Source organism: Opisthorchis viverrini (genome assembly GCF_000715545.1).
Source record: "Opisthorchis viverrini unplaced genomic scaffold opera_v5_487, whole genome shotgun sequence".
Taxonomy (NCBI): Eukaryota; Metazoa; Platyhelminthes; class Trematoda; order Opisthorchiida; family Opisthorchiidae; genus Opisthorchis; species Opisthorchis viverrini.
Genome location: NW_008752141.1, coordinates 211,217 through 226,372, shown reverse-complemented (window position 1 = coordinate 226,372; position 15,156 = coordinate 211,217). Strand labels below are relative to the sequence as shown.

At 43.5% G+C, this 15,156-nt stretch overlaps 2 protein-coding genes across 2 annotated transcripts in view; one reads left to right on the top strand and one right to left on the bottom strand.

Annotated features, from left to right (window-relative positions):
- The window catches only part of T265_11333 (hypothetical protein), a gene marked incomplete at both ends in the record, with an annotated part of 30,221 nt that overhangs the window by 1,603 nt on the left and 13,462 nt on the right, over positions 1 to 15,156 (top strand). The gene's annotated exons all lie outside the window — the stretch shown is intronic.
- T265_15410 (hypothetical protein) lies at positions 14,220 to 15,121 on the bottom strand (the record flags this gene model as incomplete). Its single annotated transcript, XM_009177964.1, has 3 exons — positions 14,220 to 14,395; positions 14,848 to 14,955; positions 15,103 to 15,121. Coding segments are annotated over 3 exons (303 nt in total), but the record flags the coding sequence as incomplete, so codon positions are not given.

The following is a 15,156-nucleotide window of genomic DNA, read 5'->3' as shown; positions in this document are numbered from 1 at the left end:
AAAACCCTGCACGACGATATATTATACTGATTAGAAGTTGTGACCGAGGTCCATGTGTGGTTTTGATTTGAACGTGATAGGAACCCAGTAGGTTGGATCATGTTCAAGGCTCGTTGTAGTAATTTATATCAGAGAGCGGCTTTAACACACGAAGCGGTTTAAGTGACATGAAACGGGACAACAGGTCAATCTATGCAAAATTCGCGACAGCATGAGTGGAACACGAAAATGCTTATGGTTAATATCACATAAGCTGTCAACCTCTCAATGGAGCCGCAGGTGTTACCCTGTAGCCGACGTCCTCGAGGGAAGCTCAGCATTAATCCTTCGATTAATTTTTGTTTATCATTTTTCAAACCGTCGGTTGCGTATTTTCTCAGATGGCCAGTAATGTTTATTCGCATCATTGGTCCAATTGTCTTTTGATCATGCTTGCTTTCATCATTCAAAGTCATTTTATCCCTCATCTGCACGACAGTGAAGCATCAGTGCCGACACTTATGATGATGATGATGATGAAAATGGGGGTGATATCCCTTGTCTGTTAATAGCAGGATGTTTTTTTCCGTCAGCCAAGGCCACTAACTGTTAGGAATACTTTAGTATCTTATGCTACAGCCAAAATTCTGCTTGACTCTTCTTTACCGGCCACAAAACCCTTGAGAATAAGAATACTATGTGGGCGTGCGCTTGCGTACAGTCAGTACGTTCCCGATTTTTCCCATTCGGATCAAAAAGTGTTTAATTCAACCTAAATGAATCTGTCACATTGTTCGGTATGCGATTCTAACCTGTAAATCGCGAAAAGCTACTGCGAAATGGGGTGGAATCAGACCCAGGTCAAACTATCGGTGTAGTTGGTAATTCCGTTTATGTGGACCACTGGATGAGTTCCGATCACCAAGGCTAGGATAACTGCACAATGCAACGATCCGATCTGTATCACCTTATGGGTCAAAGAAATGGCCGCTGATGACTTCCGAAGGCTACCTAACTCTGACAATCGGTGCCTCCGTAGCATTGCAAGAGTCTTGTTGTAATACGTGGTCAATAACGCTGAAGTAGGCCACAAAGCCCTCAAGAACGTTTATTCTCCCCTCATAAATCAAATGTTCACACTTCACATGTCACTTTACATATCAGGGGACGGTTTGTCTCGTACAGTCCTCTTACCTCAGCCTGGATAGATGTCACTCACTGGCTGTCAGTCTGTCCCCTGACTGCGTATCAGGGAAACACTGACCAATTAAATCAGATGATCTGGTAAATGCCAACTCTCTACAAGGCAAGTCAAACCCGTGGTTGGTGAGCATGACAGATATGCCTGTATCAAGAAGCCAACGGTGTTCTTTTGTCAGAGCTATCGCCTCTGCCGGGTACTCTAAAATTCCACCATTCAGGATAAACGAACTGAATAGGCTATCACCTCCAAAGTTTGGGTCTCTCCTCTTAGATTTCTCATCCCCTGTGCAGGACCGGCTTATCTTCTCTTAGATTTCTCATCCCCTGTGCAGGACATCATAGCTGCTGGAATCATTTCATTTCGACGCAGGGCTAGCGAGCTGAACAGTCTTTCATCAGATGCGAGATACTACATGTGATGATTTTTAAACAGGTTGTGATTGGTCAATGCCACACCTGGATATATCTGCGACAGGAAGGTAGTTTAATGAAAATAAATACAGTGCACGAACTACGGTAAATCAAAAACTGCGTTCCCGTATGACCTTTGTGACGTGTAAGTAAAATTTGACGTTTCAACACAGCCGTGCAGTAGGCCACACACACTGGGCCTGATCCCAACCCACTGACGATTGTTCAGTGTCCACAAAGTTTGTCAAAGAGGTTCTGATAGTCACAGTCCCCTGACTTTTTACGTGGTGAATTCGACCAAGACAACTCGAGTAGCCAAAACCATTGGTTTTGCTTTCGGATCAAAGGTGTTGGACAAGGACCCTATTCATCTCCTATCCAGGTCTTGGTGACCTGTCTCAGCCTACAGGAAATCTACCACAGTTACGTGATGGCATGTACTACTGGTGGTAGACACGACAATGATCATACTCTAATCGGCTCTTCTCGGTTGGGGAAACATTTCATGATCATAGCGAATTCGAATGCCGAAAAACGAAAAAAGCCTATTTGGCTCAACTGAACTAAAACAACACAGTTCTGAATATTTAGTCACCTAACCAGGTATATCAGCTTAGAATTAAAAAAATACTTTCTTAACTATTACTGGGCTAACGCCTTGGGGCGAAAAAATAATGATGCTTTCATCTGGCAATTTGTCACAAACTGTTCTTAACTATAAAGTCATTATTTTAGTTTAATGTTGTACCGATAGGCCAATAAAATCCGAGTAATTCTGGAGTTGAATTTTCTTGAAGCTTTCTGACACAGATGAAAAGTATACACAAAGGTTTACAAAGGTTTGTACCAGCAATGACGAGTATCGAAGCAGATTTTATGGGTAACCTGACTGACAGATTTTCTGGCAAACTGATCAGCATTTTAGCGTTTACATAATTTGGCCAATGAATTCGGAGAGACTTTCTTGCAAAGAAATTTGAAATTTCGTCATCTAATCTGTTTTGTTGATGAGCATCAGGTGTAAAACTTTGCAGAGGTTAGGATGTGTTTAGCGTTCTGTACTCAGAGTTAAGTTGTGGCAGAGTTTTAGAAAGCTCAAGCATTACAGTGCATGTGTTGAGGAAATCGATGTCCATTCTGGTTTACTGCAGAATTTGAGGTTCTTCCTGCGGTTAACTAAAGCATATTAATATCACTGATGCCTCTTTTCGGTCTTGCTCACTTCACTTGATTAATAAGTAACCTTTACTCCATCCACTAATTCCGCATCGACATCCAAGGCTACCAGAGTAACACATTTACACTACTCATCTGTGAGGTCAGCGCGAGCAGCTGTTTCAACAAATTGTCACTAGACGCTTACCTCCAGTTCATGATCGCTTAGACCTAGTACGGATCAACAGACGCACTGGTGATGGGCTCCATATTTGTTGGCATGTCAAAGATCCTTAACTGAAAGCTAACTGGTTCTATGCTTGGCGTTGTTCTTGAACTGGCCCACTGAAAGTCTAAAATGACGGCTTCGAGTCTTTTTGAAAGTTTCGATCCATTTAGAATCGATTCCTCTGCCCCGCACCAAACTTGCGGCTTTATTCGTCCGGGAGCAGTCAAATGACGAGCAGATGTAATGTAATGTGTGACGAATAGCAGCAGGCAACTCAAACCAGTCCACGAGTCGAAAGAAACTGTTTGCAATGATGTCATTTCAACGGTTGTTCCAACACTTAAAAAAATGCTACGCACCAAGTCCTTCGGGCATGGCTACCTGGGATAGGCACACACGTTTGTGCCCACGTGTCATTCCATATATCGTGGACATTTATCAGATCAAAACGTAGCGAATTTGACTGGTGAAAGTACATTTGTTCCTCCTCGACAGACACGCTGAAAACATATATTTATATCTACCCCCTTATCTGTACGGAAAACTTTACTACCTGCCCACAAATTGACCTTCACACGGTGTGCTATATCACGTGATCCTCTGTAACTGAATTCATCCATTTGTATCCTACACGTTTTTGTCATGTACTTTGTACAACGGCGAGTTTGCAGGTTTGACGGCAATTTGCATTTACAAAAAACTTGAGGGTCGTTCACATGAGAGCCATAGTGAATCTTGTTTAATTTCAAATGTCTAAACCGAGACACGAGTTGAAGGACGCGCCCATCTATAAAGCAGTTGTTCAATTCCAAACACTCCTCCAACGATGCGATATTTCAATCTTTTCACATGTTTTTCACTGCTCTATTTATCGCTAGTCACAGACGGCATTATCTTCAGGGATTGCGGTAAGCTTTCGAGAAAAAAATTCCCGTAGTGGCACCTCGTGTGTGATATCGAAGATAGAATTTCACCTCATTAGCAGACCTCTACCGGTCCCCTGGGTCCATTAATTCTGATTCGTGTAAATTTTCCACGGTATTAATTGGTGTTCAGTTTGACTGTTTATGTATCAACATTCTACTTTTTGGTGGATAACAAATTCTTACCTGTCAAATAAGCTGTGATTGACTGAGGTTGCCTCCAAGCACCCATTCATGTTTTTTCAGAAATGTTGGCGTACGGTAGGGCGTTGATCTTATTAGATTTCTGTACGGGTATCAATATAATACGATGGTTTTAGCGATTATTCCATGGATAGATTTCCTACAAAGGCCTTTTTCGAAAGAGCGCTCCACGCAGCCGTTAGGATTTTCACATTTCTTGGAAGAGACATTTTCTGTGAACCTTAGCTGTCCAAACCTTGGATACAGTATTTCCGCAATACATTAATAAAGCTCCCTGAAATTTGCATTCCTATAAAGTTGTCAGCTAATTTTCTCTCTTGCCAGGGCATCGTTTTCTAGCGAGCACGATAAATCAATTGCATTTTTCAGCGTTCCCTGTGCTCAGTCATAATGGGTATTTCAAACATTTCCGTTTTATATCGGCCACCATCATCACCCATAGCAGCGCCTATACTTGACACGCTGGAAAAAACGGCATTTTATAGCTGTTCCTTAACAATCATTGTGAAGCTTCAACACCATTCCAGCAAGATCCGCTAGAAGTATGACTGCAAGCGACTTTGAATGATTGTTTAAGACAAATAGCTATAAAGCCTCAGCAGAGTCATGGTAGCAAGTTTGAAAAACCTGGCCACGACAGTAGAATATAAATCTTTTGTATTTTATAGGCCCCTATTTCCATGTGACTCTAGAGCATCACTCCTCTTGGAAGAGGTTGGTTCCGAGTGCGAAGTGATGGCGGCTTCCTCAGGCGCTTTCCTCCACTAAGGTGCCAGCCGCAAAAGTAGACGTCAACGTTTGTGTTCACTAAGTCTCTCGTACCAGCGCTCCAGAACCGGTTCACCTAAAATGGACAGGTTTTGAACGTGGAAAATCAAAAGGATCAAAATTTCATGACTTCTTTTTTGGTGAATTAAAAACTTTAACTCGATTACTTTTACTCCGAAGTAGCTCAGCAGGCTAGATTATCGGTGATAGACGCGTCCCATGTCTGTTTGATTCTTTCGTATGCAGAGTACATTCTCAATACGGTGTTTTTTTGTTAGGTAGATCTACCTGGGCGAATTTTGTCACTCATTCAAACTTGAGCAAGCACCTGTAATCCTTGAATCTAAGTTGCTCATTGGCAGTGAAATTTCAACTGAGAAACAAGCTAGCGTGACCAGCTGGCATTTTTGCAAGTTCGGATGCTTCATTCGAGATATACCTAAAACCACATGACTGATCACCTTTCAGAGCAACAATGTGAGGAACTTTCATCCCCTGCCTCTTTGAATTTATTACAAAGGTTCCCAAGATGTCAGCGTGTTGGCTCTGGGGCTTGATTCGTGTGAAAGTGAACCTTGCATCCTCGTTAGAGGGAAGAACGTCGGCATTGAACTTCAGTTTCTAACATGTGAGTACTCAGTTGAACCAATTTGTTGTATCTAACTGTGCCATGAAATATTCAATTGCCGTTCTAAGCAGCAATTAAGAACAACAAGATGAAATCGCTCTCCCCCTTTCTTACAATCTAAGTACCCGGAAAACCCTATTGTTTTGAACGATAGCAATTTATCAGATTGGAACACGTGATTTGTGTTTTCTGTCCTACCCTGACTTGTTTTTTTTCTTATTCATTTCCATAATGGGTGCCTGCCTGAACAGTCATCAAAGCTGAAGGTCATAAAATCCATCTTTCGTCTGGTCACGGGCCACAAGTGCTAAAATTGCCGGAAAGTGACGTCTGTGCTCAGGTGACTCCATCGTGCCCCATTGAAAAAGCAAAAATTTACACACTACGTTGCGAAGGCACGGTAGCCAAGAACAGTCCAATTGTAAGTCGCAAGAAAACCAGAAATTTCTCTGTGTAAACAAAACCCATATTTACCATGGGTACCTCTCTATAAATTCAACCCTGATTAAACGGAGTGAATAGATTGTGTTGTCGGTGGGCACGACTGTATCATTAAATATACATTTTTTATTCAGAAATCTGAGCACCTCTATTCACAATCAGTATTATTTATGACAGCGTAAGTCCTGTGTTATTTCGTTTTAAATTGATCAGGTGACTGTTGATCTGTTCACCGAGCTTGGCAATTGATTTGAAAATGTTTCGCCACCATTCGAGGATACATCTTCAGTGCACTGTTTGATCGGTGCTCTTTTTCTTGCGTCCCTCTCTAGCGTTTATATAGTTTACAGGGAGCAGCTTTTGTGCTGCAACCTGATTGGCCATTGACAATCATCGTACTTGGATTCTGGTTGGTCCGATCACAATATGTGTGATATTTTTCAGTTTCAACAGAACTGCACCATCCAGCATATCATTCACCTGGCGTGGTCGTCTGATCCCACGCATGGATCTCGATGATGACGCACCACAGCCAGAAGAGTGACACACGGAAGCGCATCTTTATCAAAGTACACACACAATCACGCTTTCACACACACACACACAATTGACACAATTGACACACACAAACATTGATCAGATTTGACCACCATGTCATTTCGGGAACACAGCAAACTTAAGACAGATTAGCGGACCTAAACGAAGCTGGATTGATTGCAGAAATCCTTGAAAAATGTTTATCGATACCCGAAAACTTGGATAATGAAGTCTTACTCCACTGGATTGTGTACTGGCTTTAAAAAATCACCTTTTGCGCACCACATGGCGCTCAGTTTTTTACCAGTGTCCCGGAAGAATTTGACCCAGAGCTTCTGGAATTCAATTTCAGTTACTAGTATCATTATTGAAGGGTGAGACTGTTCTGTCAGTCAGCGTTCATTGATGCACTGGAGGTCTATATATAAGAGAAGCGACTAGCGTGCAATCTACTGATGCCGATATATGGCCGCAAAAATAGCGTAGGCCGGAGATCATGCCAAGGCTTGATGAGGACCCAAAAAAGGCCTCAGTATTTTACATAAATATTGGAGCCAGGGCTATTTCTCTGGCTCTAACCGGGAGACAGCGCGCTTCCCCCAGATAATTTACAGAAGTTGCCCCCAAAAAGATGCCCATCATTTGACCTTGTAATCTGGAAATAGATAGATAGACGACAAAAACACCTCATTGATATGACCGCAGAGTGGGAAAGATGCTGATTACTCCTCAAGTCAGCAGTGCCCTTTTTTGAGCACAATAGCTGGAAGTCATACAGATGTGGCTGATGGTTCACGGGCTATTTGGTGGTGATTCAGCTTGGTGCTGCTAACCGGCGAATCCGTTCATGAGGACAGATACGTGCGCGCACGGTTTCCTCCGAATTCGGACTCCCGCGGTTTTACGCAAAATTGCATAAGCATTTCGAATAGCACGCTTGGGTTCAAGAATTTGAATGAATTTTTCATCAGAACACTTCAAGTCCATTTAGGCAGCAGATTACAAGGCTGGCCTTTCGAGCGTATGTCTCTTCAAATACACATGGATGAAGGCATATAACCATCGTCTTCAAATGACCAGGCCTGTCATCCTTCACACGCGGTACACTCAGCCAAGCGAACCTACGTCACTCAAGAAGCTTGTCATTCACGATGTGATCTGAAAATTCGAGTGAACTACATCAAGCTCGTGAACCAAATGAAATGTGTCAGCTAACCTCATGTATCGGCTCCATAGTGTCCATCTGTCGTCGCCCTCCTGAGTTACAGACTGAGTGATGCTGCATAAACCGCAACTGTCAGTTTGAGATTCTGCTGTTTCCGACACGAGCAATTTGGTGAAAGACAAGAATTTTAGAATAATTTACACTTGAAAAGAGCCAAGATGCCGTCGCAGAAAATACCGTGGTTATAAACTGCAGTCTTTCCCTTTAGTGAGCACCCAAAAAATGCAGAATACGTAGTAATAACTCTTCCGGCGTCCTTTGGACCGTGAGACGTTCCACAGGGCGTTTCGGATCGAAACGTTACAAAACGTTCTTGTGCCATTTGTATATAGGTGTAGATAGAAACGGGTTTGAAAAGGAGAGCAAGAGAGACTACTTAGAAGGTTGCTAAAAACTCTTCGACAGCCCGCGACCGGTTTTGCCCTTCCACTTTGGGCTCATCAGGTAGGCGCATTCTCCGAGTTCCCGTCAACCTTATGTTCTACTTGAACCCAAATTGGCCTGTTTTCGAGAAATACACTCATTTGCAAATCAATTTGGTTTTCATGAATATCGTGCCAACTGAAACATGGGGCGGTCTGTGTGCAGCACAATCAGTTGCAGAATACCATAAACGAGAGATTCAGTTGAGTCTCTCGTGAAAACCAAGTTGATTTTAAATGAGTGTATTTCACGAGAGCAAGAGTCCTTTACTACAAGGCTCATAAAAAACTCGGTAAAGTGAATATATGGGTGCCTAAACAACTCACCGTAGTGTAGACAGTTATTGGAGGGACCTAGGTTTTGGAGGGCAGTCCACGATCTCCCCCAGTTCCTGAGCTGAAGGCTTGTGTGTGTGTGTGTTAAACGAAAGATCAGCCCCGTTATAATCGCTTCATCCGCACACATTGGGCTCCAAAGCGAGGCTTGGTCACGATCTCTGTTCCAGACTCTGAATCGCTCTCCCTGGCTACTTTCTTCAGCACTCTCTCTCTTTAGTACTTTTATCAGCACTCAAAATTTTGGGTGGAATATGTGCCAGACGTTCCTTACAGTCTGAAGACCGTTTCCTCAGTAGTTATTTTTCTCCGTCTGCGCTCCTCTATTTTGGGAACTTATTTGATCTGGGCATCCTTGAATGGGTTTCACACGTTATGTTAATCAGACGAGAAATTTGAAATTAGGATCCCCAACCATCCGGCTTTGTATTTCGTTTAGATTCCTTTTGATTTTCAATCTTTATAGGTAGGTAGAGAGGGGCAATTCAAATCCTTGTTGAATGGACTGTAATGTGATGTGTAAAAGTGTGCATTTCGAACGGTCAATTCTTATTCAAACTTACCGAGAGCCCGATCCGTCATATACGTCTATTAAATCGATTTCCACAGCCGACGATTTACCCAACCGATTAAAACAAACCACTGTTGCATGGCTGATCGGCAAATGACCGAACCGTTTGTTTCGTTTTGCCCATCATGCTTTCTACAGTCTATGCAAGTTGTTCAGACTTTCATTCCTTACTTTATGAAACCCGTCTTGCATCAATCCATCTGGCGATTGTTGAGAACTCCCTATTGCAGAATTTGGGATTGCCTCACTTTTATAATTTATTCATGGGTTCTCATAAATCCAATTTTTTAGTCGCAGCGCTTTCGACGGTTTCTTTGATCCTGGTTCATTGTTATTTTGAACAATGACATGCCACTGGGTCAGATGAACTGCCCCGGCAACCCATGAGAATCTCTGTGATATCGATTCATCCCAAAACTGTCTTCGGAAAATCAAAGTCGGACTTTTCATATCGGAGAGTGATGCGGTTTTTTCATCTGGCATTCATATAAATGAAAAACAGTGTCTATACACCAGGTACGCTTCTGTCCACATCAAACACTTGAACTGCCAGAGGATGTAAACCGTTTTGTACAGTGAGCCGACGAACGTACAGTCGTAGAATTCGTGGGTGGACTTTTCAAGAAAAGACAGTGCCCCCAAGTCCACAAAGATGCCAACTACCTCGGGGATACACTCAAACTCTTCTGCAGAGAGCAACAAACATTAGCATGGAGGGGAGGGACGATACACTTGTTCCCACTACAAAGCGTCGTTGCTCGCTGCCTGCCCCGCGTTAGGATTCCAGGCGTAGTAGCTAATTTGAGGAAAAATCCTTCAGCCATTGTGGTGTTCAGAAGTACTATTACACTAAAACCCAACCACTCAGTGCAGTTGATGACTACTGAAGCAGGCTGGGTTATTCGTCCCATAATCGTTACTTGTAATAGAGCTAGTAATGTTGACCTCGAATTATCGAATCTCCAAGATTTTTAGTGTTTACCTGCTTAGTTTACAATTCCTGTAATCTGCGGGCATGTCAACTTGTGTCGGCTTTGGGTGTATGTATTCACAGCTCTGTTGTTCCGCGACTTCCCCCTAGTGAGCTTGTTTATTCACTCATTTACTGTGAGGCATTCATCTGAGCAAGCGCATGGGGTTTGGAAGAATTGACAACTGTGCGTTTGTATGCCTGTCTATCCATTCCCATCCAAATATAACGCACAAAATATTTTCTATTCACAGGGTCCCCTGGCCGTTCGGTTGGAGCTTGTTCACACGGGCGGTGGAAAGTTCATGTGCATCGAGATTCCCGTGAAAATCGTATGAGCTGTATAAAATTCGATTTAAAAAATCGTTTGCTTTACAAGATACCGCTTGAACATCTTCAGCAAATTGCGCGAAGACACTGTTGAATGAGCAGTTGCGACAAATGTAGTTAATAACTCTCTGGTTGGTTCTTGCCGCGAGGGTTGTGATACAAGCCGCGATATAAGCTGTTATCGAGATAGGTGGGAACAGGGGGGCACAGGAGCAGTGGTGTCAATGAGGAAGAGATGGAGAGAAGCTCAATGCAAACGGTCCCTAAGTGGGTACCAGCTAAAAGTTGATGCATTGTCAATGTAGTCAGGCTTGCAGATCTGGAACAAACATCTCTTTAGCAGATACGTACAACGGACAGTGTGGAAGCAGACTTCCACAAGACCTCAGAATCCTTGGTGGATGGAAACCTCGGAAAGCCAAGACAAAGTATGGCTCAGCCAAGCTCGAAGATATCCCACGCACGACGTGTCAGGTCTGTCTACGTAGTGAGTTCAATAAACGGATTCAATGCATACCGGAAAATGCCATAAGCAAGGAAGCGCACCACTTCCCGGTGGTGCTTGTAAAGTGGGAAAACGACCGTGAACCGGATTTTGGCTCTCCTTGTGGGTTGCTGAGGTTTTTGTTCGCTCAGTCAATCACGTGGTCTGATTTGTTCTCCACATGCAAGCAACTAGTCACCAAATCAGGGGACCTGGAGTTGACAGTTTTCACAGTTGCGTAAACCCCCTGTTCAAATTCAAACGAATGCCGTTTGGTTTGTCGGAGCAACGTAAACATTCCGGAGCTTGGTACCACTTCCGATGAATGGTACGGTGTGCGGAGAGGATTTAGTGTCGAGTGACCTGAAAGCCACACAGAAGCCGGGCTGTAGATGAATTAGGCCAATACACACCTTTTTCAGAGCTGGTGACACTTCTGGCATAAATTGAGTCATTGATAGATCACTCCACTTCCATCCAATGAGGCCAACCTTACTGAGGCAAATGAAACATCGGCGGTATACACTCGACCGTTAAACAAAAAAGTTACCTAACGGTGCACACACTGGTAAAGCATGCGAGTGGTCCATGTTTTTGCGTCCGAGTTTCGCCCCTGCATCTGATACAAGGTGACGTTTCTGTCGAGAATTAAGCGGCTTCGCGCTGTTCATCTACTTTTGCTTACTAGTCGATGGATGTCCAGAAAAGTTCAAGAGGATTGTGCATATGAGATGCATCCGATGCTTGCAACAGCTTAGTTTGTGTTCGCCAATAAATAACTTCCCGGCGAGGTGCTTCCTTACAAGACGATTGGCTTTTCCAACGTGAGGGATGTAGTTGACATCGTCGTTATTAAATACTCGGACTTGTTTTTCACTCAATACCAACTTTACTCATTATTTTATGCTAGTCTCGAAAAAGTACCTGTGACAATGAACAATCTCGATTACGATACTTCTCCGCCCTTCAAATATTTAACTTTGTGATGTCGGGTCTGAATTCATCCTGCTCGTGCACTGCGGTTATTGTTTCAGGTTGCTGACTTCAAAACCACTTGCACAACTACGTGGGTATTGTTTTAAGCTGCCTAGTGAGTAATATTTTACGATTGTTTCATATTGCTCCACGTTCTTTCGAAAAGGGGCAACGTGTTCCCGTAGAACTATGTGCTTTGAATTTGAAAATGTGAGCCAAAGATTTGTTGGGAATCCTGTCAAGCCACGGTCCCTATGTCCCCTTGGGTCACAACACTAGCAAACTACTCTCTGTCTAATTTTGTAAGCCCGTATTCCGGATACATGCTCAACGCAGCAAGATTTTTCTAAGCCCAGGCGAACGGTTAAACGCAAACAGGAGCGGAAACCTGATATTTTCCCACTTGAGACTTCACTTCGTTAGTGAGACCAGTCCTTGCTGAAAAGCTGAGAAGCACTGAACAAATACTTGTTGGCTCCTCGAATGACGAGAACTCGGATGACAGTTTCACTCATCTTGTGAAACCATTGCTCTCTTAAGCCTTCATTCAACGGTCACAAGGTCGCAGGCTCCATATTCATAGGGTGCGCACTGCCCCGAATTTCCAATAACAAACGACAGGGCTGTAAAGTTCTTTTAAACTTTTCATCGCAGATTAAAGTAGCATATCATGTGACGTGAAGTCGCAAACTGTGGATACACAACACATCTATCTCAGAGAATTATGGTAGAATCACAGAATTTCCCGGACGTAGCGTGGACGCAAAACCAGTTTCGTGAAATTTTGCTGACAATTATAGTAATCTTTTTTCTCCCAGCTTGTGGGTGGCATACCGTCAGACATGACCACAATCGTACAGTCAGAATAGACTGGTGGGATTTGTCGGTTCTCAGGATTGTTCGAAAATTGGTCAGTAACACAGTTATTGGGAATCATCCGACGCCGATGCGATTACGTCATAAACTTGTGAATTGCGGTGGACACTGGGGACAGGGAGACACAAGTAGTAAAGATTTTCCCTCCCTTTTGGGAAATCGATCAAGCTTAAGAAAGATTGTATCGCTAAAATTTGGAGATGGCGGGCAAAACAGAGCAGGAGAAAGGAGAACCAAAACATCCTGCCCGGCGTGTGATAAGTTAATAGGAAATTGCGTAAAACGAAGATTCGAGGCAACGGATTTGGTCAAGCAGCTGCGTTGCATTGATCTCGCGTCTATTTAAACTAAAAGCTGATACCATTGTTGAGGTTACCTGGCTTTGAACAGTCGGATTCATGGTTGGCACTTCGACTGCGCACATTGCTTTCAAATGTTGCTCAAATTGATTTCGTTATCTACACAAAACTACAAACTCCTGTGTTCAAATGCCAGGACGTACAAAAGTTGGTGTCTAGGCGTGAAAATTACCACTGTGATCAACAAACTAAACCCCCGGTAATGACAGATTTCATGTACGAGAGGCCTTTTCGGAGCTGCACACCATCGATTCGTGCAAAAAACAAAGCCGTGAGTTATTCTACTGGCGTGCAAGCTTACCGTTGCTTAAACATGCGTGTCACATGGGGTACAAGCGCACAAAAACTGAAAGATTCGAAACGCGGGAAAATTCCGAGTACCAAAACGGGCTCAAACTACCATCAAACCGTGAACCAAACGAGCAGGTGAAAGTAACAAAGTGGGAAAGGCGCTGCAGGATTGAACTACCGTCGATGACGCAGTAGGTGACGTCTCCAATTTCGCCCCGGTGGATTCACGAGTTTGACCCCAGTTACTCATAAACATCAGAATTATGCATTGCATCACCTAACAGCAAAGGTTTCCTTCCATAGGGCAGTTATCAGGGACAAACGCTTTTTAAATAGTAGTGCATTATGACCTCAAGTTCCGAAATATACAATCGTTTTTTTTAATTCTATCATGGCGCCTCTGCGATTCGCACCAAGATTTCGACGCACAGGAATGACTCCATGTTGGTATTCAGTAGCCTCCACTCAACATACAGTAGACCCTAAAAGAGAAATTTATGCAACGCATAAAGTTACAGGTGTGAGCAGGCAACAACCACGCGCAGCGTGGTGCACTTTTACAACCTCCTTCTACATGCGTTCTTGGCACAAAAATTAATCATTCTGCAATAATGTGATTGTCTATTCGTCCGCAGTATTTGTTACTCACCTGATAGGAACGAAATACTCCGATAGTTAAAAAGTGCTCAAAAATATAAGCCACACACAAAAATCTTAAATGAAAACATGGAAACTGTACGATCCGAATTAGCGGGGCCTGTCGATTGTGAAAGAGGCTTACGCATTTGTGGTGCCACAAAATCGACCGTGTGGTTCCAGACATGCCAACCTGTACTCAAGGCAACCGAAATCGATATCCCACATAGCTATCCAACAGAATTGCATCTTTTTGTTTGACTTACTGTTCGAAGTTCTTCTGGAACCACTGCCGTGTAATGATATGTATAACTTTGCCCCGGTTGGATTGGACAAGGCGGATTTAGGCGGGTACAAACGCCATTAGGTGGAAACGGTATCGTCGCGGGCTCCCCGTCAAAGGAGCCTTCAAATCTTGCGCCTCCAGGAATGATTCTAGCCACTAGATTTTGGAATAGGCGTTAGAGAGAAGTGCAAAAAAGTGATCCGTCAGTTTTGACAGTGTGGGAAACCGGACACTGAATGGTAATGTGTTTGTTACTAATGGTTGAAATAGGCCACTTGGTTCTTCCAAAGGTGGCAAACACTAAAGATTAGTAAATACTGTCATTACGCTTCCCAGATAACCGCAATCTTTGCGGCTCTCTACCACTTGATACGATGTCGCCAATTATCAGAAACTGTATCCAGCACAATCGGGATCAGTCACAACCGCGTCTGCTCTAAGCCCAGTACAGCTCCTCAGGGAAAAGTCTGAAAGGTTGTAAAACGATATGCCTATCAAAGTGAGGCTTTACGTGAGCTCATTTATTTGAATTATTCATCCATACTTGAACCAAATCATTCGTTATGTGGAATCTAGGAAGGTTACGAAAGGTGCAAATGGGGACTCACTTCCTCGAAATCGAATGCGGATGGTAACTTCTGTCCCTTTGACGAGCGTGCAAGGATCGCGGGCGCACGGGAACACGTCAACGGACGTTACGACAACGTTGGTTGAACCTCAAATAAAAGTAAACGCATGAGAAAGTGGCCATTCTAGTAAGGCAAACAGGAACTCTTGGTCATCAGCCGCAATTCGTCAGTTTGTCCGCTAAAGGTTTACATTCAACAGAGCGGGCTATGGCACGACTACCATTTTTCACTCACCAGTTCGCTTGCTATGCATTTGTGCAGTTGGGTGGGTGTGTGTGTTTAACTGGT